The sequence below is a fragment of the Nerophis lumbriciformis genome, linkage group LG18, assembly GCF_033978685.3.
Source record: "Nerophis lumbriciformis linkage group LG18, RoL_Nlum_v2.1, whole genome shotgun sequence".
Lineage (NCBI taxonomy): Eukaryota > Metazoa > Chordata > Actinopteri > Syngnathiformes > Syngnathidae > Nerophis > Nerophis lumbriciformis.
In genome coordinates, this window is record NC_084565.2 from 19014387 (window position 1) to 19041840 (window position 27454).

Here is a 27454-nt window from a genome sequence, read left to right on the forward strand (position 1 = left end):
ATCCCATGCCTCACCGTCACTCTCCTGTGAAAAATGAAGCACTGAGGTAGCTTAAAAGAGGTGACCAGGGCTTTCAGTGTTGACACAAAAAGCCATTACGTTCATGAACACAAATATTGTAAGATGAGTCAAAAGTTTCCACTGCTTTTTGTAGTCTGTCATGAAAATGGGAAAAAAATAAAAACACTGTTTAATCAGGCAGGGAGTCTGCCTTCATGGCTCATTGTTACCTCCAACATTAAATTTAAAGGTACAGTGGCAACACTAACTGACCTTGGAGTATAGTTGTTGAATGTGTGGTCTAAAAAAGGAAGTAACCACACTGGGTCAAAAAACATTGACATTATCAGTTGTGGCTGTAGACAACTTCCTGTTGCAGTTTTTGTTAACAACTCCATAAGATGGCAGTATGTAGCTGCATTTTAAGTATCATAGTGGTCCACTTCCAGCAGTCTTGTCTACCTATGCATAAGCTTTAAATTGTTGGTTGCACTGATATGTGAAACTAATCCAAGTTAAACTTTTTGTAACAATGAACTCTCCATATTAAATTTCATTTTTATACAACTTTTGCAAAACTGGTTCTGTTACTGCTGTGTTGTACAATATACTTGTTGATAAATGACAAGAGAACTAAGTTTGTTTCCACCTCATCAAGCACTGTCGACTAACCATTATTAAGGTTTAAAAAATACTGCGTTATACACAAAAACCCCGAAACCAGTGAAGTTGGCACGTTGTATAAATGGTAAATAAAAACAGAACACAATGATTTGCAAATCCTTTTAAACCTGTATTCAATTGAATACACTGCAAATACAAGATACTTAACATTCAAACTGGTAAATGTTGTTATTTTTTGCAAATACTAGCTCATTTGAAATTTGATGCCTGCAACATGTTTAAAAAAAAGCTGGCACAAGTGGCAAAAAAGACTGAGAAAGTTGAGAAATGCTCATCAAACACTTATTTGAAACATCCCACAGGTGAACGGGCTGATTGGGAACAGGTGGGTGCCATGATTGGGTATAAAAGCAGCTTCCATGAAATACTCAGTCATTCACAAGCAAGGATGGGGCCAGGGTCACCACTTTGTGAACAAATGCGTGAGCAGTTTAGGAACAACATTTCTCAACGAGCTATAGCAAGGAATTTAGGGATTTCACCAGCTAAGGACTGTAACATCATCAAAAGGTTCAGAAAATCTGGAGAAATCAATGCACGTAACATTGAATGCCCGTGACCTTGGATCCCTCAGGCGGTATTGCATCGTGTGTAAAGAATATCACCACATGGGCTCAGGAACACTTCAGAAAACCACTGTCAGTAACTACAGTTCGTCGCTACATCTGTAAATGCAAGTTAAAACTCTACTATGCAAAGCGAAAGCCATTTATCAACAACACCCAGAAACGCCGCCGGCTTTGCTGGGCCCGAGTTCATCTAAGATGGACTGATGCAAAGTGAAAAAGTGTTCTGTGGTCTGATGAGTCCACATTTCAAATTGTTTGAAAAGTGTGGACGTTGTGTCCTCCAGAACAAAGAGGAAAAAAAACATCCAGATTGTTATAGGTGTAAAGTTCAAAAGCCAGCATCTGTGATGGTATGGGGGTGTATTAGTGCCCAATGCTGAAAGGTACATACAGGTTTTGGAGCAACATATGTTGCCATCCAAGCAACGTCTTTGTCATGGACGCCCCTGCTTATTTTAGCAAGACAATACCAAGCCACGTGTTACAACAGCGTGGCTTCATAGTAAGTGAGTTGTGAGTGTGGGTACGAGACTGGCCTGCCAGTAGTCCAGACCTGTCTCCCACTGAAAATGTGTGGCACATTATGAAGCGTAAAATACGACAACAGAGAACCCGGACTGTTGAACAACTTAAGCTGTACATCAAGCAAGAATGGGAAATAATTCCATCTGAAAAGCTTCAAGCAGGGGGTGCTGAAGTCTAACTCAGCCTACCTCCAATCAACTTAATTTGTTTTCCAATTCAAATTTTTAAATAAAGAAGTTGGGGAAGATTAATTTCATAACATATGTAAAAAAAAAAGGCTTATCGAATAGCGCCCAAATAACTAGTGTTTCTAATGATTAAAGTGAAGTACTTCTTCCTAAAAAAAAAACTTAGTAAAGTATCATAAGAACAGACTATTTTAAAAGTGGCAGTGCTGGTGTGAGAGACTTGGCACCTAATTACTCTCTGACTGACTCCACTGGCAGCGCACCTAATATCATTATCATATCTCATAAGCTCCATTCAGTCTGTAATGAGACTGCACACATCGAGTGCCATACACTCCTGGAATGGAAGGACAGAAATGAGCAAGGACCCAATCCTCTACACAGTCTATCTGATTAATAAACACATCAGGCCTTGTCTACTCAAGCGGGGTTGTCAAACGTACGCCCGCGAACAGGTTTAATCCGGCCCGCGGCCTGCAAGATGAGTTTGTCTCGTATAAGAATGAGCTGTAATTTTTTAAAGAAAAAAACAGTTGTTCTACATGTGTCTACTGGATGTCGCAATAGCAATTCTAATGTAACCCACGTCACACATTACACTGTTTTAAAGATGACATGTCAGCTGACTTTAAAGGCCTACTGAAATGTGATTTTCTTATTTAAACTGGGATAGCAGGTCCATTCTATGTGTCATACTTGATCATTTCGCGATATTGCCATATTTTTGCTGAAAGCATTTAGTAGAGAACATCTACGATAAAGTTCGCAACTTTTGGTCGCTGATAAAAAAGCCTTGCCTGTATCGGAAGTATCAGACGAGTAGCGTGACGTCACATGTTGTGGAGCTCCTCACATCTGCACATTGTTTACAATCATGGCCACCAGCAGCGAGAGCGATTCGGACCGAGAAAGCGACAATTTCCCCATTAATTTGAGCAAGGATGAAAGATTTGTGGATGAGGAAAGTGAGAGTGAAGGACTAGAGGGCAGTGGGAGCGATTCAGATAGGGAAGTTGCTGTAAGAGGCGGGTGGGACCTGATATTCAGCTGGGAATGACTAAAACAGTAAATAAACACAAGAGTACCGGTATATATACTCTATTAGCCACAACACAACCAGGCTTATATTTAATATGCAACAAATGAATACCGCATAACAAACACCTCCCCCCTCCCGTCCATATAACCCGCCAATACAACTCAAACACCTGCACAACACACTCAATCCCACAGCCCAAAGGACTGTTCACCTCTCCAAAGTTCATACAGCACATATATTTCCCCAAAGTCCCCCAAGTTACGTACGTGACATGCACATAGCGGCACGCACGTACGGGCAAGCGATCAAATGTTTGGAAGCTGCAGCTGCATGCGTACTCACGGTACCGCGTCTGCGTATCCAACTCAAAGTCCTCCTGGTAAGAGTCTCTGTTGTCCCAGTTCTCCACAGGCCAATGGTAAAGCTTGACTGTCATCTTTCGGGAATGTAAACAATGAAACACCGGCTGTGTTTGTGTTGCTGCAGCCGGCCGCAATACACCGCTTCCCACCTACAGCTTTCTTCTTTGCTGTCTCCATTGTTCATTGAACAAATTGCAAAAGATTCACGAACACAGATGTCCAGAATACTGTGGAATTTTACGATGAAAACAGACGACTTAATAGCTGGCCACCATGCTGTCCCAAAATGTCCTCTACAATCTGTGACGTCACGCGCAGGTGTCATCATACCGAAACGTTTTCAGCAGGATATTTCGGCACAAAATTTAAAATTGCACTTTAGTAAGCTGACCCGGCCGTATTGGCATGTGTTGCAATGTTAAGATTTCATCATTGATATATAAACTATCAGACTGCGTAGTCGGTAGTAGTGGGTTTCAGTAGGCCTTTAAGCGCCCCCTGGGTAGCTCCTGTTGTCCCTGTCGGCAGACTAATGCTGTAGCGACACAGAAGACCGCCTTTAATTGTAAATTAGCCACTCAAAGGATAAAATAACGAAACGGTAAGATGCAAAGACTTAAGACAACATGAACATCATCTTTGAAGTAGTTAGAGTTCCAATGCAGCGTTCGCAATTGGTTGACTGCACGTTGTGCACCTTGAACTCCATTGTAAAAATGTGTGTTTCTAAATTTGTTGTTTGTTCTATTTTATTTTATGCTTGAATCTAGAATGTTCAAAGTGGTTAAGTTTGTAGTTATGTTACCTTTAATTTGGCTATTATGGTGTCATTTTGACAATTGTTTTGATTATATTATAATTGTAATAGTTAAATGATTATAAACAAATGTGTTGTGGCAGTTGCGGATATCACCTATGCGGCAGTTTGAGGAAACACTTGGTTGCTTTTCCAAACATGGTTTTGGTGGTAGACTGGCAACATGAGAATGCTAAACAGTAAGTGCTTAATGGCTTTGTAAATACACTGAGACAAGTCAATGTTCGTTGTGTTCTTCATGGTGTTTTGAAACTGCACCATTTTTTCCCTCATAATTTTCAACTAACTTGAAGTGTTTTGCCAAGAGGAATTTTTGTAATAGAATAGAATAGAATAGAAAGTACTTTATTGATCCCTGGGGGAAATTCAGCACCACAGTTCGCTCACAATAGACAAGAATAATAATAAATAATATAATATACATAATATATTATATATATAATATATAAATATATTCTACATATACTCATATATATAATATGTATAATTCAGAATGTGCTTGTTCTATTTTTGGCCAAAGTAAGACAAAATAAACAATTTCAAATTTCTCTTTATTTTTAAATTATTATGCCATGATTTTATCAGTCTGGCCCGCGTGGGAATAGATGTTTCTCTTTGCGGCCCCTGAGCTAAAATGAGTTTGACATCCCTGAACTAAAGGTTTGCGTGCATTAAAACACATGCAATCTTGATGCCGTCCTTAAATCTTATCTACTCAGTGACGTGCTGTCAAGGGAGGCAAGTGAGGCAGTGCCTCACCTTGCCACCAGGGGATTAAAAGGCTTAACTATGAGATGTTCAAAAACTAAGTAATAAAATAAAATACGTTTTTGAATTTCTCTTTTGGTCTATGCTTTCTATGTGATTTTGGTGTGGTTCCTGTATATTTTGATAATTTTCATGGTCAAAATCGCGGAAATTCCGTGTTTCCAGATGAAAATAACGCGGCAGACGAGATGTGAGGCAGACACAGGTGGTGCCTCCACGGCTACACACAAAGTGTATTGAGCGTGTGCGTGCGAGGGGGCGCGTTCTTGTTGCCACGAGGAAAAGGCAGGCCATGAGGCAGCAAGTACCTCTGCCTCAAAGTAGGGGGCGATATATTGTCAACATGCAGTTCAAAAGTTCATGAACCCTTAAGAAGTAGAAGAAGAACACAACAGACAACAACTGCTATGCTTCCCGCAAACTCTGATGCTTTTTCGACGCGTAAATGTTACATTCAACGTGAGGCCAGCTCGAAGGCCTTACTGACAACAACTTGTGATCTGATTGGCTATCGCAATTATCTATCAACTGTATGTGTCTGTTCACTTACAGTGCACAGACGCCCGCATTGTTGATTCTGAAGGCCCCGGGCAGATTTCATATAGCATGGCAACATAAGCTAGCTGAATTCTGATTGGATAAAACCCTAACTTAAAAACAACAGCACTGGAAGGAGCATAATATGACATAAGAAGAATATGAATACTTTTTGATATTTAGGGAAAGTAAATAAAAAAATAATTGTATCTTTAATTATGATCCTGATTTTCTGGTTATTTTTGTCCAGCAGAGAAGGCCTTGCTGGCCCTGACGGCAAACCACTGACAAAAAGCCAAGAGACCGCTTCTACCCTCAAATTACTTGTAAGTTCACGTACCGTGAGGTTCCGTGTTTTTTTTGTTTTTTTTACAATAATTAATGCAACTATTTTCATCATGCGCTTCCAAATGTGTACATACACACAATGTTGAAGTTTTAAACCAAATGTTGTATACAGAAAAAATGTTAACTAACAATAGAATTGTTGACTTTTATGTACTATTTTCCAACAAACTTTTCATTTTTTGACTCACCCACTGAGGACCACAATGAAATCCATGACGTTCCACCCATTTCTGAGGTAAGATCCTTTGTGAAATACAAAACCGAGGGCGATGATCTTTATTCCCGCCTCCAAACAGAACATCCCAATGAAGTAGGGCTCGGTTTTCTCCTGTTGGCACAAAACAAACAAAAAAGTCTCAACAATCATCATGTAAAATTGAAGTGAGGATTTTTTAAAGCTCAGTATTGAAAACATCTTGAATTTACAAGTCATGACCCACCAGTCTCTTTGACATGGGCGTCTTGTCCTCTCCTGGTAGATGCTGCTCCAGAGCCAGGACGATACAGTTGGCAATGATGGTGGCGAGGATCATGTACTCAAATGGAGTGAGAGGATCAAATTAAGGAACTTTCTTACAGATATTCAGTTAAATCTAAAAAGAAAGCACTTAAGATGTTTCAGGTCACAGAAAAAAAATTATTTCAGAGCTGTATAACCCCTGACCAGGCCCAACAATTCTAAACCAGTTAATTGATAGTCAAATAATGCGACGGATAAAGCTGTTTCACCCCAATCCTGTAGGTGGTAGTAATGAGCATTACGATATTGTTGCCAACTGCCAAACAAATTTTCTTGGTCCCTATGCAAGTGAATTGCAAAGGTGGAAAGTATAAAATTAATTATTTGATCCACACCTTGATATAAAGGTACTCCAAATGGTATCTTTGTTGGGCCATATGTTAACTAAATTTATATGAGTACATTTTATAGTCAAAACTGCTGATAATTAAACACACAAATAAGTCAGTTTAAGATTAGAGCAGGCCTGGGCAAAAAAAGGCCCGCGGGCCACATGCGGCCCATTAAGATTTTCAATCCGGCCCACCGGACGTTCTCCATCATTTTTTAGACCTTTATCATCAAAACTGTAGGCGCCGTTATGATGTGCAGTGCTGTTTTTAAATGACCGTAAGTCTTCAACTATAGAAAGTAGAGATGTCCGATAATGGCTTTTTTGCCGATATCCGATATTCCGATATTGTCCAACTCTTAATTACCGATTTCGATATCAACCGATACCGTAATATACAGTCGTGGAATTAACCCATTATTATGCCTAATTTTGTTGCGATGCCCTGCTGGATGCATTAAACAATGTAACAAGGTTTTCCAAAATAAATCAACTCAAGTTATGGAAAAAAATGCCAACATGGCACTGCCATATTTATTATTGAAGTCACAAAGTTCATTATTATTTTTAACATGCCTCAAAACAGCAGCTTGGAATTTGGGACATGCTCTCCCTGGGAGATCATGAGGAGGTTGAGGTGGGCGAGGTTGGGGGGTGCGGTGTTGAGGTGGGGGGTGTAGGGGGTAGCGGGGTGTGTGTATTGTAGCGTCCCGGAAGAGTTAGTGCTGCAAGGGGTTCTGGGTATTTGTTCTGTTGTGTTTATGTTGTGTTACGGTGCGGATGTTCTCCCGAAATGTGTTTGTCATTCTTGTTTGGTGTGGGTTCACAGTGTGGCGCATATTTGTAACAGTGTTAAAGTTGTTTATACGGCCACCCTCAGTGTGACCAGTATGGCTGTTGACCAAGCATGGGTTGCATTCACTTGTGTTTGGGAAAAGCCGTAGGTATTATGTGATTGGGCCGGCACGCAAAGGCAGTGCCTTTAAGGTTTATTGGCGCTCTGTACTTCTCCCTACGTCCGTGCACACAGCTGCGTTTTAAAAAGTCACACATTTTACTTTTTGAAACAGATACCGATAATTTTGGAACCGATACCGATAATTTTCGATATTACATTTTAAAGCATTTATCGGCCGATAATATCGTCAGTCCGATATTATCGGACATTTCAAGTGGAAAGTGTAAAATTAATTATTTGATCCACACCTTGATCTAAAGCTACTCCAAATGGTATCTTTGTTGGGCCATATGTTAACTACATTTTTTGTAAAATGTATGAGTAAATTTTATGGTCAAAACTGCTGATAATAAAACACACAAATAAGTTTAAGACATAATTGCCAACCTTGAGACTTCCAAATTTGGGAGATTGGGGGCTGGGGGCGGGGTTTAGGGGAAGGAGTATATTCATAGCTAGAATTCACTGAAATTAAAGTATTTCTTATATATATATATATATAGTACAGTAATGAAAACACAGTTGTTCTACTAACTGTACTGTACTTGCTGCTTACTTAAATAAGAAAATAACACTTACCTTTCACTATTTCAGTAGCTTTTGTTCTGCCATTTGAGTACTGGCATAATCCCAGGAATGTAGGCTCATAAGACTTCTTTGTTTGTCTTGTCTTTATTACACAAGATGTAATTCAACCACAAAACAGCTCCAATGTGTGTCTATCCCTTTTCCCGGCTAAACTCGAACACCCACTTCCTATTATCAACGTCACTTCCCTACCTCTCCCGGAAGTCCCGCCCCCCAGCCAAAGTCATTGGCTAACACCCCGTAGCCAGCCGCTACAGTATTAACGTGCCGGAGAAATAGCTCCGTGCCTGCCTACTTTATGGGTTATAGATAAACCTATGGATAACGGAGACATATATAATAGTCTCCTTTTCAGGTGAGAGACGACGCTAAAGGCAGTGCCTTTAAGGCACGCCACCAATATTGTTGTCCGGCTGGAAATCGGGAGAATGGTTGTCCCGGGAGATTTTCGGAAGAGGCACTGAAATTCGGGAGTCTCCCGGAAAATTCGGGAGGGTTGGCAAGTATGGTTTAAGATTAGAGCAAGTCTGGACAAAATACGGCCCGCGGGCCACATGCAGCCAATTAAGATTTTCAATCCGGCCCACCGGACGTTCTACATATTTCTTTTAGACCTTTAACATCAAAACTGTAGCTGCCGTTATGATGTGCAGTGCTGTTTTTAAATGACCGTAAGTCTTCAACTATAGAAAGTATTTCAAAGGTTGAAATCTGCGCTTTTAGGTGTTATAGGAGGTATTACGGTAATCTACGTTACAGCAGGTCAGACAAGGAACAAAGCAGAGTGGGCGGGGTTTGTTTTCAGAGCAGCCAGCCCAAAACACATGTGTCAGGAACAGATGCGAAAGCAGATTTTTTACAACAAATTTCTGCAGAAAAGTAATAATATATCATATTGTAGGTGTTTATTACCCTCTGTATTCATATTTTGCGGTTTGTTACATTTTTGTTGTAAAAGATGAGCTGGTCTGAGAAGTAAAAGAAGAGAGACGTACATATGTTGTTAATATTCAGTGTTTTATTGTTCATAGTTAATATTGTAAATCTCACTTTCTTTAGTTTAATGTACATTTTTGGGTGTTCCATTCAGTAAAAAACTGTAAAATTGGTATGTCATAACGTTTTTAGAACTCTATTGGACATTGTGACTTTTGGAATTAGTGTTCCTGAAAAATAGGGACTCAAACATACATACATTACAGCAGATTTTTACAGCTCAATGTGTATATATTATTTATACACACATACACATTGGCCCCCCAGACACATTTTTTTCTCAATGTGGCCCCCCTCGTCAAAATATTTGCCCAGCTCTGGATTAAAGACATAGTTGGTTAAATGTATTTTTAAAGTCGGGGCTTTTATTTTGGCATATCCTGTTTTTCAGAAACTGTCCGGAACATCCTGTCGGAAGCCATTTTGTTGCGCGAGAGAGGTGATGTGGCATGCCTGCACAATCATTCACCATCTTCGTTCTGCTCCTTTCATGTAGGGTTGCCAGTAAGTACATTTAGTTTAACACGTTTAGAAAGAATTGTATATAGATTAATAATCGCAAAATGTTGAGTTGAGTTGAGTTTGAGTTTATTTCGAACATGCAAGTATACAACATGATACATCACAATCTCCAGTTTCTCTTTTCAACATGTTCGAAAAGGAGTAGGAAGAAGCAGAGCTTATTTAATCCTACCCCTTTTCTTTTACATAACAGTTGCTAAAACTTTTGTTCACTTCCTGTTCTCAATTTATTCACAATATACTCCATAAGTAATCACAATAAAATAAGTAAATAAATAATAATTGGTGAAGTAAGTTACATTTCATATGTTGAAATAAGTAAGATTATTTTGTGAGTGAAAGAATGAAAGAATGGATGAGTTAAATAAATTCAGAATGTTTATCATGGTTCTTCTTCTTTGTACTTTGTAAACACTTTAAGTTTGAAGAGTTTCTTGAAGTGGATCATATTAGTACATTGTTTAATTGCTTTGCTTAATCCATTCCATAATTTAATTCCACATACTGATATACTGAAGGTCTTAAGTGTTGTACGTGCATACAAATGTTTTAAATGACATTTCTCCCTAAGATTATATTTCTCCTCTTTTTTTGAGACGAATTGTTGTATATTCTTGGGTAGCAGGTTATAGTTTGCTTTGTGTATAATTTTAGCTGTTTGCAAATTCACTATGTCGTAGAATTTCAGAATCTTTGATTCAATAAATAAAGGATTTGTGTGTTCTCTATATCCAACATTATGTATTATTCTAACTGATCTTTTTTGTAACACCGTTAATGAATGAAGTGTACTTTTGTAATTATTTCCCCATATTTCTGCACAATAACTCAGATATGGTAACACTAGTGAGCAGTAGAGAATATGAAGTGATTTTTTGTCTAGAACATGTTTTGCTTTATTCATTATTGACGTGTTTCTTGCTACTTTATGTTGTATATTTTTTACGTGAGATTTCCAGTTCAATTTATCATCAATCATTATACCTAGAAATTTGGTTTCATTTACTCTTTCAATTTCTATTCCGTCTATTTGTATTTGTGTTTGACTTTCTCTTCTACTGTTACCAAATAGCATTATTTTAGTTTTACTGAGATTCAACGATAGTCTGTTTTTGTCAAACCATCTTTTTAATTTGTTAATTTCTTCTGTTATTATTTGTAGTATCTTCTGTGTGTTCTCTCCTGAACAAAACGCTGTTGTATCATCCGCAAATAATACTAACTTTAAATCTTTTGTAACTTTACAAATGTCATTTATATATAGATTGAATAATTTAGGTCCTAGTATTGATCCCTGAGGTACACCACAGGATATATTTAGCGTTGTAGAGGTGTGTTCGCCTACCTTCACGTATTGTTTCCTGTTCATTAGATAACTTCTTATCCAGTTTAAGACTAACCCTCTGATGCCATATCGTTCTAGTTTTTTGATTAAAATATTGTGATTAATTGTGTCAAATGCTTTAGTTAGATCCATAAAAACTGCTGCCGCACATTTTTTATTATCTATAGCATTGGTAATTTCTTCTGTAATTTCAATTAAAGCCATCGAAGTTGAAACATTAGCTCTGTATCCATATTGATTTTCTTCGAGTATTCTATTTTTATTTATGAAACTCTCTAATCTGTTATTGAACAGTTTTTCAATGATTTTAGAAAATTGTGGAAGTAAGGAAACAGGTCTATAGTTTGTAAATTGATGTTTGTCGCCAGTCTTGTAAATTGGTGCAACTTTAGCTATTTTCATTTTGTTTGGAAATGTACCTGTTTGAAATGATAGGTTACTAATATACATTAATGGTCCTGAAATCTCTTCAATAACCTTTTTTATCGTTTCCATATCACTTTCATTACAATCAGTTGAAGTCTTGGATTTACATTTTTTCACGATTGTAACTATTTCTTCCTGTGTCACATTACTGAGGAACATGGAGTTGGGATTTCGCTCTATGGTTTCATGTGATGGATACATTTTGCTGTATATTTGTCGGTTGAGCTATGTTTTGATTGATTGATTGAAACTTTTATTAGTAGATTGCACAGTACAGTACATATTCCGTACCACTAAATGGTAGCACCCGAATAAGTTTTTCAACTTGTTTAAGTCGGGGTCCACGTAATCAATTCATGTATGTAGTACTTATATTACCAGGGTACTTGTTTTATTGCAGTTTTACCTTTTCTTCAATAAATATTCCTGCCAAGTACAACACATCGCCTGTTCATTGGAGGAATTTTTGAGGAAACGAGTTTACGCTAGCTGTTACATTTCGCATGGGAACAGTATACTTAATATCGTTTGAATTTACACACGTGACAAAATAGCTTCTCGCATGATGCAGTTTAATTCTACTGCAAAGTAAAACCACAACAAGAAAAATAATTGTGGAGGGAAAGTGTGATCAGCGCGCTGTCCATGGTACTGAGGACGAGCACCAGCAGGCATGTGCTGACGGCGAGACACAGCTGGAAGCGGCCGGTAGCAGAGCAAGAGAGAGGATTGGGAGTGACGGCAACGTCACGACATGCCGAAAAACATTTGGAAAAATCGTGTTAAAAACATTAAAACTTTGTTAAACCTGCACGCTTGGCTCTTGTGCCGTGTCTACAGTGGAGCTGCTAGGAAGCGACTTCCACAATAATATAATGAGTTATATAATTTATTATAAAGACATCATTGTATTGCAGTTATCTGGTACCTAATATACCTAAAATACTAAAGACTCGTTAACTGTTTTAAAAAGAATCTTATATACCGTATTTTTCGGATCATAGGATGCACCGGATTATAAGGCGCACTGCCGTTGAGCGTGTCTATTCAGGTCTTTTTTCATACAAAAGGGGTCATATTATTATTTTTTTCTAAATGTAAAACACTTCCTTGTTGTCTACATAACATGTGATGGTGGTTCTTTGGTCAAAATGTGGCATAGATTATGTTTTACAGATCATCTTCAAGTAGCTTTCTTAGCGTCGCTTCAGGATGCGCCCTTTGTGGGCGGTCTTAATTACGTGGCTCACCTTTGACAGCGTCTTCTGCCCGTCATCTTTGTTGTAGCGGTGTAGCGTACAAGGACGGGGGTGGAAGAAGTGTCAAAAGATGGAGCTAACTGTTTTAATGACATTCAGACTTTACTTAAATCAATAACGGAGCAGCATCTCCTCATCCGTGGCTCACTAATGTAACATCAATGCCGGAAATGTTTTACCATGAAAAACCGTCCGACCGGAACCCTCTAATAACTAAAGTTCCGTGGGTGAATTATGTAAACCCACTACAGTTTTTAGCGCTTTGACAGTTAGTCTATTGTAAGAATGTTACGCTACTTTATATTAGAAATGGCAACAGCGGAAGATGAATGCCACATAAGAAGATAGAGAAAAAGAAGAAGCTTATGACAACGGTGTCGACACGGACTACAATGGCGGACGTGCGCACATTGTTAGGATTTATGTAGATAACTATGTTCACTGCTCGCTGTATATATCCTACGAAGTGAGACCTACACTGTTACAATGTCCATTTCTCAGATGATATTATTGTTGATGACTGAAGTGCTGATAGCAGCCCAACCTAACCCCCCCCCCCCCCCCCCCCCCCGCCCCAACCCCCTCCACATCCCACCCCCCCGGATTGTAAATAATGTAAATAATTCAATGTATATACTCTGGTGATTACCGTATTTTTCGGAGTATAAGTCGCACCTGCCGAAAATGCATAATAAAGAAGGAAAAAAACATATATAAGTCGCACTGGAGTATAAGTCGCATTTTTTGGGGAAATGTATTTGATAAAACCCAACACCAAGAATAGACATTTGAAAGGCAATTTAAAATAAATAAAGAATAGTGAACAACAGGCTGAATAAGTGTACGTTATATGAGGCATAAATAACCAACTGAGAACGTGCCTGGTATGTTAACGTAACATATTATGGTAAAAGTCATTCAAATAACTATAACATATAGAACATGCTATACATTTACCAAACAATCTGCCACTCCTAATCGCTAAATCCCATGAAATCTTATACATCTAGTCCAGTGGTTCTTAACCTTGTTGGAGGTACCGGACCCCACCAGTTTCATATGCGCATTCACCGAACCCTTCTTTAGTGAAAAAAATATATATATATATTTTTAAATTCAAGAAAAATTCATATGTTTTTTTATTGGTGCACAAAATGAACCGTGCATGAACATCACCTTGTTCAAAGAACAAAACCAACACAGTGCATGAACTCACAACAAATTACACACCTTACACACATTACCATGAATTGATTAACGTGGATCCCCGACTTAAACAAGTTGAAAAACGTATTCGGGTGTTACCATTTCGTGGTCAATTGTACAGAATATGTACTGTACTTTGTAAACTGTACTGTTTCATATAATGTATTCTCTTCCTTTGCAATCTGCCAGTAAAAGTTTCAATCGATCAATCAAAAAATCTGCAAATCAGATGGAAAATTAGAGGGAACATTGTTTGGGGGTCATCTATAATACGCTGATAGGGAGAAGTTTTTATTTACACGATAAGTCGGATGTGTCTTTACCTCCATGGCGGAGGCTCCGCCGAACCCCTGAGGCCGACTCACCGAACCCCTAGGGTTCGATCGAACCCAGGTTAAGAACCACTGGTCGAGTCTCTTACGTGAATGAGCTAAATAATATTATTCGATATTTTACGGTAATGTGTTAATAATTTCACACATAAGTCGCTCCTGAGTATAAGTCGCACCCCCGGCCAAACTATGAGAAAAACTGCGACTTATAGTCCGAAAAATACGGTAATTTTTGTAATGACTGTATTATGCTGATAGTATATATTTGTACCATGAATATACACATTTCAATCAATCAATCAATCAATCAATCAATCAATCAATCAATCCCAAATACACATTAGCAGGTAACAAAAGGTAAGAAAAGTTGGTTTTGCATAATATTGCGAAACAAAACGCCAGGTAATATGTCTGCTAATTGGTGCCATTTTGCGGCCCTTATGCATGTCAGGCTTGTCCCTGACAGTTTTGTCATGTTTTAGTTTTTCCTCTGTGTCTGTCTTTATTTCCTGTTAGCGCTCTTATTTTGTCTTTATTTCCTGCTTGTATCCCTGAGTATTTTTTCCCCTCAGCTGTGGCTGTTGGCACCGGGCCACACCTGGTGTCAATCAGCCAGCTGCTATTTAGATCTGCTTTGTCCTCCAGTCAGGGCTGGATTATTGTCGCTACTACCTGTCCTTTATACTTGTCGTTGTAGCTGTGTCTACTTATGTTCACTCTGCTCATGTCATAGTTCCTTCGTGTCACAGTAAGTGTTTTTGTTTCTTGTCCACAGTTAGCCTTTGTGCTCGTTTTTGTTCATAGCCAAGTTTGTTCTCCGCCTTGTGCGTGCCTTTTGTTTGTACCCTTTTGTTTGTTTTTGGTGATAGTGTTAAATTAAATCATGTTTTCCTGTTCAATGCCTGCCGCCATCTCTGCATCTTGGGGTTCGTCACCTACACACTCTGACAATACAGGTACCATAATAATACTTGTATGTTTAATCCGCTGACAATCCATCAGGCGTTGGGCTTCATAGTTTACCGAAGTCGTACTAAAAGCATTTTGACAGATTTTTGAGCACCGTGTGTAATGTTCTATATAGGGCTGGGCGATATATCGATATACTCGATATATCGCGGGTTTGCCTCTGTGCGATATAGAAAATGATTATATCGTGATATCGTGATATTGGAGTATACGTTGTCACACAGTTGCTTTTAGCTGCGGGCATTACACTACAGGCGTTTTTCACTCTTTCTAGTCTCTCCTTCTCACAGGGGCGTAAAACAAGGCCACCTTCTTCCATACGTCACATACTGTCACGCGTGCAGCGTCATAGGCCTTTGCCCAGCAGAGAGGTAGCAGCATGGCTAACGTTAGCTGAGGCAGGTGGTACAAGCGGAGCGGTGCGAGTGACAATACAAGAGAAGGTGCGAAACTGATCACAAATGGAGGAAGAACAATTAATGCCCCACAAAAAACAGCACGGGGTTCATCATCTGGCGGTAGTTTGGCTTCAAGTGGGAAGACATTCAGCAGACAACATTAATATGCAAAGTATGCAGCAGAAGCGTTGCTACAAAAGGTAGCAGCCAACGTTCCCTCTAAGGTGCGCGCCTGCGCAATTGCGCACTGCTCAAGCGTCCTCTGCGCATAGCAAATATATGCCGCGCACCAAATCAAATCCCATCTGAATTCTAAACAAAATAAACACATTTATTCTGTGTAATTTTGCAATGCAACTCCGAGTGACAGTGACAAGAAGCGGCTTTAACGGTGTTCGTCAACACCGTTCAATTATTGTAACGTCTATCGAGATGCTTCGGGGACAGGAATTATATCGATCACTTCATTGAGCAAAACTGTTTATATTCGGCCATAACCACACCAAAAACATGAGTAAAAAACTTCTATCTCGAAAAACTAGTCATTTTCTGCCGTATAAACCAGGCCAAAACCAACTTGTCATCTGTCACCAACACGCATACCACTAAACCACTGGTGCGTTTATGGCCACACAAAAAGTCGGACAACTCAAACACCACACAAAGTTACACTATGACTCCTCAGTCATACGTGTGCTTATTCTACTGTCATTTATTATTAATGTTAATTTATTGATATTAATCATGGAATGCTGTTACTAGAGAAAGTTACAGGAATGCACACTTCATCCTATGCTTACATTTCATTGTGCAACATGAGGTTGTTTAAGGGGAACTTAATGTGATCTCTGAAAGGGGTACAAATTATTTCCAATACAGGACCCCCACCCAGACATATTGTACAACACTAATCCATAGCTTATGAAAAACAAGATTTCTTTTATTTTCATTACAAGTGGGCCAAATCACTAATATTACAAAACAATCTCATGAAAATAACTCCTCTCATTTGAGTGTTATTATAAAAGATTGGTTTGAGACAGGTGTGCTGCTGGTATTGCCTCGTGTGATGTTGCTCACATGTGCTCCACTGAATGCTCAGGGAGTTTTTGTGTTTGCTCAGACACATGAACAATTAGAGGGAGCATTGGTAGCAGCACTACTAATTTGTTCTTTCATTTAAAAAGTCACTCGCGAGGGAATGAAGAGTGCTTGAAACTCCGCACGTTAACATCTCCGGCCGGTGCCACACCCAAAAAAATGCCGAAACAACCTGCACTGACAAATGAGCCTGACGTCTTCCATTTACAGATCAACACCACATGAAAAACATAGTCACAAACACAAGGAGATAACGTCCGCAGTAACGTATTACATAGCGAAGGACATGGCCCCATAAACATCATCTGTGCAACATTTTGACCAGAGAACCACCATTACATGTTATGTAGACCACAAGGAAGTGTTTTCAATTTAGAAAAATAATAATAATATGACTCTTTTAATGCGCCTTATTATATGCATCAAGTGTTCATTCAAGGCTAAGGCAAAATATCGAGATATATATCGTATATCGCGATATGGCCTAAAAATATTGAGATATTAATAAAAGCCAATATCGCCCAGCCCTAGTTCTATATTCTCAATGGAACATTTTAAAGTTTTGGTGTTGTTTACTGCCGTCATATTGCAGTGTACATGTATCTCTTATGTGTGACTGCCATCTACTGGTCATACTTATTCCACCATGTACCAAATAAAATTGCTTTGAGGTCAGTAAGCACAACCAGAATTATGCCGTACATTAGGCGCACCGGGTTATAAGGCGCACTGTCGATTTTTGAGAAAATGAAAGGATTGTAAGTGCGCCTTGTAGTCCGAAAAATACGGTATTACTTCATACAGCAACTGACGTATAATAGTCAAGGAAGCTGGCGCTGCTATTACAACGCCATCAATGTAAACTGGAGATTACTGTCCCACATACTGCAAAGTGAGTGTCAGTTCAACTCCATGCAATTGCATGCAATCCATCAAAGCCGATGAGGCATGGGGAAGGACCTAATAGATAGGCGGTGCCAGATAGATAATAGGGAAGGAAGCCATGAGGAGAAAGTGATTGGGAAGGACGAGAGAGTGTGATGCTTCCAAGTGAGGAGGAGGACAAGGAGAAGGAGGCAATGAGACTAAATTAGCCTGACAGCGGACAGATCGATATTGCGCGGCTGGCGATACCCAGCAAGGTTACTTGGGGGCATGTGTGTTATGAGAGGCTGAATATAAAGAGCAAACACTAATGTTAACACGCACCAGCTCTCACTTGAACCTGGGCTGCAATGTATTCTAACCCAGGCGGGAGATCACACTTGTGAGACAACAAATTGCCTTAATGACACACTGGAATGGCTGCATCAGCATGAGACGCCATTTCTACTCATTATTGTATGTTTTACAAGATTCTGCCTCACTCTGAAAAGAAAAACACTACCTTCAAACCCTCAGACAGCATCTGACGAAAGGAGGGAAGGGAGAGAAAGAGGTATCCACGGCAACAGGTTCCACTTCCAGCCAAAAGTCAGTGCTATGAGGCGGTTACTGGGGCAGCGGAGCGCTTTTGTGCTATTGCATGCACACATGTGCACAGTTTTAACCACAAAATGCAGGCAAAGGCGTCACCATGGACAACAAATCTACAATTTAATGTTCTTAGGAAAGAATGGAGGAAAAAAAAACATTTTTGCTTGTCTTTCCGCACAGACACAAATAGTTTTCAGTCACAAGCCACCCCAGTGAGTCACGATGACACTGCCATTTAAAAATAGACAAGAATCGGCATGAATTGACCAATATGTTCACCAAAATCATTCCACTTCCAGCCAAAAGTCAGTGCTATGAGGCGGTTACTGGGGCAGCGGAGCGCTTTTGTGCTATTGCATGCACACATGTGCACAGTTTTAACCACAAAACGCAGGCTAAGGCGTCACCATGGACAACAAATCTACAATTTAATGTTCTTTGTAAAGAATTGAGGAAAAAAAAACATTTTTGCTTGTCTTTCCGCACAGACACAAATAGTTTTCAGTCACAAGCCACCCCAGTGAGTCACGATGACACTGCCATTTAAAAATAGACAAGAATCGGCATGAATTCACCAATATGTTCACCAAAATCGTGTCGAGTCAACTGGGGAGGGAAAAATGACAAAAACTGGAGTTAACATTAAACTTTTCTTCACAAAACTGAAAAAGTGGCTTAAGGAAAATCAGAAGTGTGAGCACTAGAACTGGGTGTAGTATGGACAAATGAGGCCAGTTATTTTTTTTATGTATTTTCATTTTCTTAACCTTCCTCTTGTGTTAGCTTTCTGTTACCATCTCTTATGTTAACGGGTCGGTTTTGACCCATGTCTTAAATCAGCTGTAAAATACACTAAAAACAATTATCTATCATCCAATTTGTTTCTCATCTCTTGGTTACCTTGAAAATATCGGTTTGAATATTTTTGATGTGGGCCATTGGGCTTTTTTTTTGTCAGTATACCCCTCGATTTCAATTTAAAAAAAATAGTAAAATGAACCTCAAGATAATCGTATAAATAAATAAAAGGTTGTTGTGTTACCTGACTATTACTGAGGGGTTTTAGAACACATCTCTTAAATACATTTGTTTGATTTATTTTTTCATTTTACTAATTTTAACTATAGTAACATCTATGTGTTACGGGTCAATTTCGACCCATATATATTTACTTTAAGAAAAAGGCTAAAAAGTATTTTTTTCAGCAACAGAACTTTAAAAGGCTAACCAGGGACGAGGGTTGTAAATTAGCCTGTGGCTAGAAGTCTTCTGTACTTTGACACGGGTTACCTATGGGTATAGCAATGTACTGTCAGTTGTCTCACTGTACCAATGTACTGTCCCTGTCAAATTAATAAAAATAAAAAAAGACTATATAATGAGTATCTGAAATTCACTTAATGAAACTGTACACACACTGATTAATTATTTAGGGGAATTTTAGAGATGTTTAAAAGAGCTGTGTGTGAGATTAAGGCTATTAGAGATGTCCTATAATGGCTTTTTTGCCGATATCTGATATTGCCCAACTTTTAATTACCGATTCCGATATCAACCGATACCGATATATACAGTCGTGTAATTAACACATTATTATGCCTAATTTTGTTGTGATGCCCCGCTGGATGCATTAAACAATGTAACAAGGTTTTCCAAAATAAATCAACTCAAGTTATGGAAAAAAGTGCCAACATGGCACTGCCATATTTATTATTGAAGTCACTAAGTACATTTTTTTTTTAACATGCCTCAAAACAGCAGCTTGGAATTTGGGACATGCTCTCCCTGAGAGCGCATGAGGAGGTTGAAGTGGGCGGGGTTTCTGGTTAGGAGGTAGCGGGGGTGTATATTGTAGTGTCCCGGGAGAGTTAGGGCTGCAAGGGGTTCTGGGTATTTGTTCTGTTGTGTTACGGTGCGTATGTTCTCCCGAAATGTGTTTGTCATTCTTGTTTGGTGTGGGTTCACAGTTTGGCGCATATTTGTAACACTGTTAAAGTTGTTTATACGGCCACCCTCAGTGTGACCTGTATGGCTGTTGACCAAGTATGTGTTGCATTCACTTGTGTGTGTGAAAAGCTGTGGATATTATGTGATTGGGCCGGCACGCAAAAGCAGTGCCTTTAAGGTTTATTGGCGCTCTGTACTTTTCCCTACGTCCGTGTACCACTCCGTACAGCGGCGTTTCAAAAAGTTTAAAATTTTACTTTTTGAAACCGATACCGATAATTTCCGATATTACATTTTAAAGCATTTATCGGCCGATAATATCGGCAGTCCGATATTATCGGACATCTCTTAAGGCTATGTCTACACTAAGCCGGATAACCCCTTAAACAAATAATTATTTAGCCTAAGCCCCGTTTCAGCCACACTCAGGGGCGGATTAAGAAATTTTGGCCCCCTGGGCCTGACATGGTCTTGGCCCCTCAACCCCGCGCATGCACGCGCACACACACGCACGCACTATGCAAGAAATACTGTATACTGTGAACAGACATGCACACTGTACTGTACAGAAGAGTGCACATACTGCACACACACTATTAGGTATACCACACAGACAAGCACAGGTTTCACACAGACACAGGTAGGGGGAGGGGATAAATGGCATAAAAATAAAAATTTTGGAAAATGATTACGCCCACTTCAGTAATGGTGCATTGGGTCATTTGAGAGATATTATGTATTGGAAGTTGGTACCTATCATGAAATAAACCCCCCACCCCACCCAAAAAACTAAATTGGACATGATTTTTGCCCCCTTTTCCTCCCTTCTATCATTAAAAATAAAATAATATCTTAGGAAAACACTTTGGCATAACGGCAGCTGTGCAGCAAATTGAGGCTCAAAGTCTGTATCTATTTTGTGGGAAAGCTTGAGGAGGAGAAGGAGAAAGGTAAAATGATAACACATGCATCGGAGAGCACCACAAAGAAAGGTGTAGGCCAGTTCATGGTACAAGGGCTGCACGCAGGTCAAGATAGCCCATTTCCTCTGCCTGTCTTACCCATTCACCGAGAGACCACTGAGGACATAGAAATGCAAGTGGATATGGGGTTCGAAATACTGGCGTCGGTCAGAGGAGTCAATGTGGAGGATGTTTATAAACTTGTAGATGCACATATGACTGACAGCACAGAGCACAACAAAGGCTTTTCAAAGCTGTTGGCAGAGATGAACAACTTGGAAAAACCAGCAGGGCAGATCTTTTGTGGCACCCACACTACACTGGGCTTCAGCAGTGCCATGAATAAAGTGATGCGGTTGGCGGAGGCCGATATGAAGATGGAGCAAGTGCTACAGAGTTTCATGGTGGATCTGGATGTAGACAGCAAGAATGCTATAGTGGCTGGACAGGCACTGGACATGTCCTGAACTCAGTGTCAGACGTGGCTGCCGAATACTTGGATGAAGTGAAGCAGCTGACAGATCTCATGCTGCCCCATCTGAAGACTGTCCTGGCCAGGCAGAGGATGGACTATGGGATGGATGAGGAGACCTTCCCAATGGACCCTGTCAGTGAACAGGCTAGTAACATTGATGGCACCCCTGTGCACAACATTGGGATGGAGAGACAATGTGGCAAGGTGGACTACAGACTGAAGAAGTTGGGCACACTGAACGCAGTCAATAGGTCAATAATTTTACAGAAGAGCCAGGAGCTTCAGAGGTTTCAAGGCAGCAGCACAAGCAAAAAGAGAGGTTGAACTCAACTGGAGTAAACTCATGAAGGCAAAATTCGAGAGTTGGGCTGACGAGAAACAAGAGATGGCTCAAAGAGAGGAGAAGAAGAGACTAGACATGCTGGACACACTGAAATCTTTTGGTGGCCCCTTCACGATAGTGGGGAAGTTGAAAAGTTCCTTGTCGATGAAAGTCTGAACAAGAATGCAAAGCTGCAGAGAATGAAGCTTGAGGTTCAGTTTGCCAGAGAAAGCACCAAGCTTCTGCCTAAAGTCAATCCTATCTTCAGAATCCAGGTGACAGACAGTTCCCAGAAATGGCGAAAGTGCAATTCTCCCAGTCATAATGGATACTTAGAATTTTATGGTGGTGGTAAGTATTCATGAAAACAGGTAGCCTAACATTAGTGAATGGGTGAATTCTGGAAATAACAACCTAAAAATCTTACACAGTGCAACTTTAAGCAAGGGGTTTCTTTCGTGCTTTCAATTTCGCAAAATCATCCACCACATCATTGAAGTCCAACTCTCTTGTCAGCTCACTCTCAATTGCCATTAGAGATAACGCATTTAATCTTTTCTGAGTCATTCTTGTGCGCAGCTCATTTTTGACTCTTGACAAAAGAGAGAATGAGCGTTCTCCCTCACAGTTACTGACCGGTAGAGTGAGAAAAATCTGTAGTGCGATGTATGTATTAGGAAACGTAGGCTGTAGTCCAAAATGTATTATTGTTTTGAGCAGTCCTGAAGGGGTCCTCTCCTCATCAGTGTTGTTGAGCTGTATAAAAGATTTGAACTGTATAAGCTCCTGTCCAAGACTTTCATTGAGGTCGGATGAGTATGATTCAGTGAGAATCTTGGCTTTGTGAAGGAATGAAGCATTGGACTCTGTATCCAAAGAGAAAAGGACACTGAACAAATTGTTCAGATGTTTGTAGGCCTCCAGATGGTGATTAAGGCTTGAACTCAGTTGATCAATAGAGGCAATAAATGTCTCTATTTGAAACAGTTGCCTTCCCTCAAGCACAACATCTGGGGATGCTGATTCATCAGCAAACTTTTTACGTTTCTTCGTCCGTTCAGCCCTGTAAGATGGGGTGCCACCCAACATGTTTAAGGCTTTCTGCTCAAAATGATCAAATAGATCTCTTTGGGAGAGAACAAAGGTGCGCAGAGATTCCAGCAATCTAACTGCTGTACCAAGGTCCATGTCTGCTTTTTGAAGTTGCAGACTTGTGGCCTGAAATCTGGACAGAACAGTGTCCCAAAAGCCTGCCATGAAGGCCATCTCAAGTGAATCCAGCTTCCGCACTAGACTGTCAGCTTCAGTTTGTGTGTCTCGTTTCTCTGTGTCATCAGTGGAAATACCCTGTAGTGCTGCTCTTATTTTACTGTAGTTCTGCCACAGTGCTTTGGTAGATTCTGCACGGCAACTCCAACGAGTGTTGGATAAAGCTTTAAGTGTGAGATCTATGTTGGAATTGCCAAATACCCTGTCCCATCGGTGTGTGGATGCAGTTGTGAAGTTGTAAATAGACTGAATCAAGTCAAAATACTTAGAGACTTCATTTCCACATCTGTCAATGCTGTTGACTCCCACCAAATTCAAAGAGTGAGCTGCACATGGAATATAGTGTATTAATGGGTTGCTTTTCTTTAAGTGAGCGTGCAACCCATTATACCTCCCTGACATGTTGCTGGCATTATCATAAGCCTGCCCCCTGCAATTTGACAGCTCTAACCCTAGATTTTCCAACACAGACATGACACAGTTAGCCAAACTTTCACCTGTATGGCTAGTAATGGGCTCAAAACCCACAAAGCGTTCAACAACACTGCCCTCTTTGCTAACAAAACGGAATATGAATGTCAATTGGTCCACATGAGATAAATCTGGGGTTGAATCCACAATGATAGAGTAGTATTTGCTTGCTTGCAGTTCATCTGCTATAGCCTGTTTGGTTTTTGCACCCATCAATTCAATGAATTCCTCACAAATGGTGGAGGACAGATATGAGGTATTACCTCGACCCATCTGCCCAAACTTTCTGATGTGATCCTTTAGAAAGGGATCAAATTCAGCCAGGACCTCCAGAATACCAAGGTAGTTCCCATTGAGAGGAGACCCTAACGATTAATTTTTACCCCTAAATGCAAGGCCCCTTTCTGCAAGGAATTTAATGACTGCAACAACTCTTTGTAACACCTGCCTCCAATAGCTGCTCTCTGCCTGAAACTGTTTGAACAGGTCTGCATCAACTGTGGCACCTGTGGCGCGGTTCAAGACTGCTTGCATGCAGGTTATGTGCTCAGCACTTCGCTCATGTTCACCAAATCTTTCTGAGTGTTTCCAATCACAATAGCCTGTCACAAAAGAATGCGTTTTTGGGGAAAACAGTTTGCATGCAAAGCAGTAAACATTACCAGTAGAGGGAGAGTACATCATCCACTCTCTTTGTACTCATTGTCCATTGGGCAGGTGTGAAGTAAAATGTTCATTGTTTAGGCATCGGGTTTTGCCTCCTAGCCCACTGTTCCTCACAGAAGCTGGATAATGGCTGTGACGGTTGTGAAATGATTTTGCACCTCTTTGAATAAGAACTTCCTTCATTGACTCAGTGAGGGTATCAGCTCATTTAGCGGGATCACTAGGTAGAGTTGTCACTGTAGATGGTGTTGAAGAAAGATTCAACTCATTTTCTATGCTGTCCAGAGGTGCAGTGACCTCACATTCATCCGAGCAACTGGCTACTGCTGAGTTGGTTGAATCATTAGCATCCGAAGCATTTGGTTCAGTGCGTACACTTGTAGTGGTCTCAGGATCTTGGGAGCTACATGCTAGCTCAGGTGCATTGCTAACCTTAGCTGAATTTGCAGTAGCATTTATAGAATTGCTTTCAGCAGATGTCTTTGTACTGAAGAAGCTGGAGATATTTGGAACACTCTCAAGTAAAACTGATTCCTTTTTTTTCTTTTCTTGCTGAATTTTTTTTCTAGCTCCTCCACTTAGACGTTTATGATCCATATTTCCCTTCTTTCTGTGCACATTGGCTCTTTGCCTATCACAACAGCTTAACCAACTGTGTGTGTGTGTGTGTGTGTGTGTGTGTGTGTGTGTGTGTGTGTGTGTGTGTGTGTGTGTGTGTGTGTGTGTGTGTGTGTGTGTGTGTGTGTGTGTGAGTGATGCAATTTTCAAAACTAGCAATCTAGCATTAACAGTCAAAAGCAGAAATCAGCTGATTTCTATAAGAACTGATAACAGATTTCCAATCAATGCTAAACTCAGACAGCGAAAGTCACTAGATGACGTTTTGAGTCGCCAGTCATGTATGGCCAAAAGTCTCTAAATCGAATGCCAACGTTGCTTAATCGCCAACACACTGGGACTCGCTGAAGGACTGACAGTGAATAAAAAAAGATGATTAAGATAATTGTGTACTTTTCTCTTCTGATATTTTCACTAAGGACCCCAAGCTATCTGCATGCAGCAACAATGTCTGACAGACAGGAGAGCGGAGTGGTCAGTGATGAATGGCAAGGGAACAGACTGATTTGTACTGAGGAGAAAGAGAGAGCCAATTACAGTGAAATAAATTCCAAAAGAGCCAAGTGACTAGCTGAAGGCAGGGACAAATGCCTTGGAGTGACCAACAAGAGTGCAAAGTACCAAATGGCAAAATGTGGGAAGACCAACAGGCAGATCTGCTTTTACCACTTATCTTCACAACCAAAAAGTCGCTAAATGATGTTTTCAGTCGCTAGCCAGGTATGGCCAAAAGACGCGAAATCTAGCGGTAAAGTCGCTCAATCACACTGACAGTGAAACAAATAATTTAAAAAAAGATAGTAATCGTACAATGTCTTGTACTTTTGTCTTCTTTCTTAATATTTCTCAAAGGACACCAAAATGTCGCTATCTGCAGGCAGCTTGCTAGCTATGATGGCAGCAACAATGTACCTTAGAGTGACTGACCAACAAGAGCTCAAAGTACCTAATGGCAAAATGTGGAGAGACAGACACAATAAATTGCATCAAGATGAAGAGAACTGTTGCTATTATTAATTTTAACAACAACCAGAAAGTCGCTAAATGTCACCAGCCAGGTATGGCCAAAAGTCGCTTAATTGGCCACACACAGTAACAGAGAAACAAACAAACAAAAAAAAAGATCATAAAGATAATAGTTGTACAACTTTGTGTACTTTTGTCTACTTTCTAAATATTTTCACAAAGGACACCAAAATGTTGCTATCTGCAGGCAGCTTGCTGGCTATGATGGCAGCAACGATGTCTGCCAGACAGGAGAGAGTGGTCAGTGACGATCGAATCGAGAAAATGACAAAATGGGTCAAAGACCAAAAAGTTATTAACTGACAGCAGTGACAAATGTCAGACTGTAAACTTTTTTGAAAGAAAAGGACAAAATGGGAAGATGCTGATAATAACAGCAAAATGGAAAATATAAGAATTTCCAAGTAATGCTCAACTCAAGTGTGTGTGTGTCGTGTGTGTGTGCGCGTTAAACTTCTTGTGGAATGATTTCAAATTATCTCTTGAGTCTGAACTGAGGGAAAGGAAACCAAATTCTGAGCAGTCACTCACGAGTTCAAAGTACCAAATGAGGAGATTCTAAAAGAACAGACCGGTTTATGAAAGACTCGATGGGGGAGGGGCACAGCTAAGAATACTTGAGTGAGATTCTGTGATCCAAATTCGAGATAGAGCTTTTTGATAATGATAATTTGTCAGAGTAAGGTTGTGTAATCAAAATTTGAGAATGAGCTTTGCCAATCAATCAAGAATATTTGCATTAAGTTCTGTGATCAAAATTCAGAAACAACCTTTAATAATTGATAAAGAATATGTGAGTGAGGTTGTGTGATCCAATTTGAGAATTAGCTTTGATAATAATGATTGAGAGCCTCTGGCCCTCTGTGGATCGTGGCCGCGGGGCCAAGTTGGCCTGGCCCCAAGGGGGCCTCTGACCCTCTATGGATCGGGGCCAAGTTGGCATGACCCCTCGGGGCCTCTGGCCCTCTATGGATCGTGGCCGCGGGGCCAAGTTGGCCTGACCCCTTGGGGCCTCAGGCCCTCTGTGGGTCGCGGCCGCGGGGCCAAGTTGACCTGGCCCGTTGGGGCCTCTTACCCTCTATGGATCGTGGCCGCGGGGCCAAGTTGACCTGGCCCCTTGGGGCCTCTGGCCTTCTGTGGGTCGCAGCCGCGGGGCCAAGTTGGCCAGGCCCTTTGGGGCCTATGACCCTCTGTGGGTCGTGGCCGCGGGGCCAAGTTGACCTGGCCCCTTGGGGCCTCTGGCCTTCTGTGGGTCGCAGCCGCGGGGCCAAGTTGACCTGGCCCCTTGGGGCCTCTGACCCTCTATGGATCATGGCCGCGGGGCCAAGTTGGCCTGGCCCCTTGGGGCCTAAGATTATTATTTTTGCAAAAGTAGTTTTGCATGCGTCGCGGCCGCGGGGCCAAGTTGGCCTGGCCCCTTGGGGCCTCTGGCCC

The 27454-nt window shown here is 40.5% G+C and overlaps 1 protein-coding gene across 1 annotated transcript in view; it reads right to left on the reverse strand.

The window, feature by feature from the left end:
- Positions 1 to 27454, reverse strand: part of cacna1ea (calcium channel, voltage-dependent, R type, alpha 1E subunit a) — a 239795-nt gene that overhangs the window by 186381 nt on the left and 25960 nt on the right. Inside the window, exons 2-3 of the mRNA XM_061977792.2 lie at positions 6278 to 6383; positions 6026 to 6165 (exon numbers count right to left, since the gene is read on the reverse strand). Coding sequence (XP_061833776.2) covers positions 6026 to 6165; positions 6278 to 6383 — 246 coding nt within the window. The remainder of the gene's footprint in view (positions 1 to 6025; positions 6166 to 6277; positions 6384 to 27454) is intronic.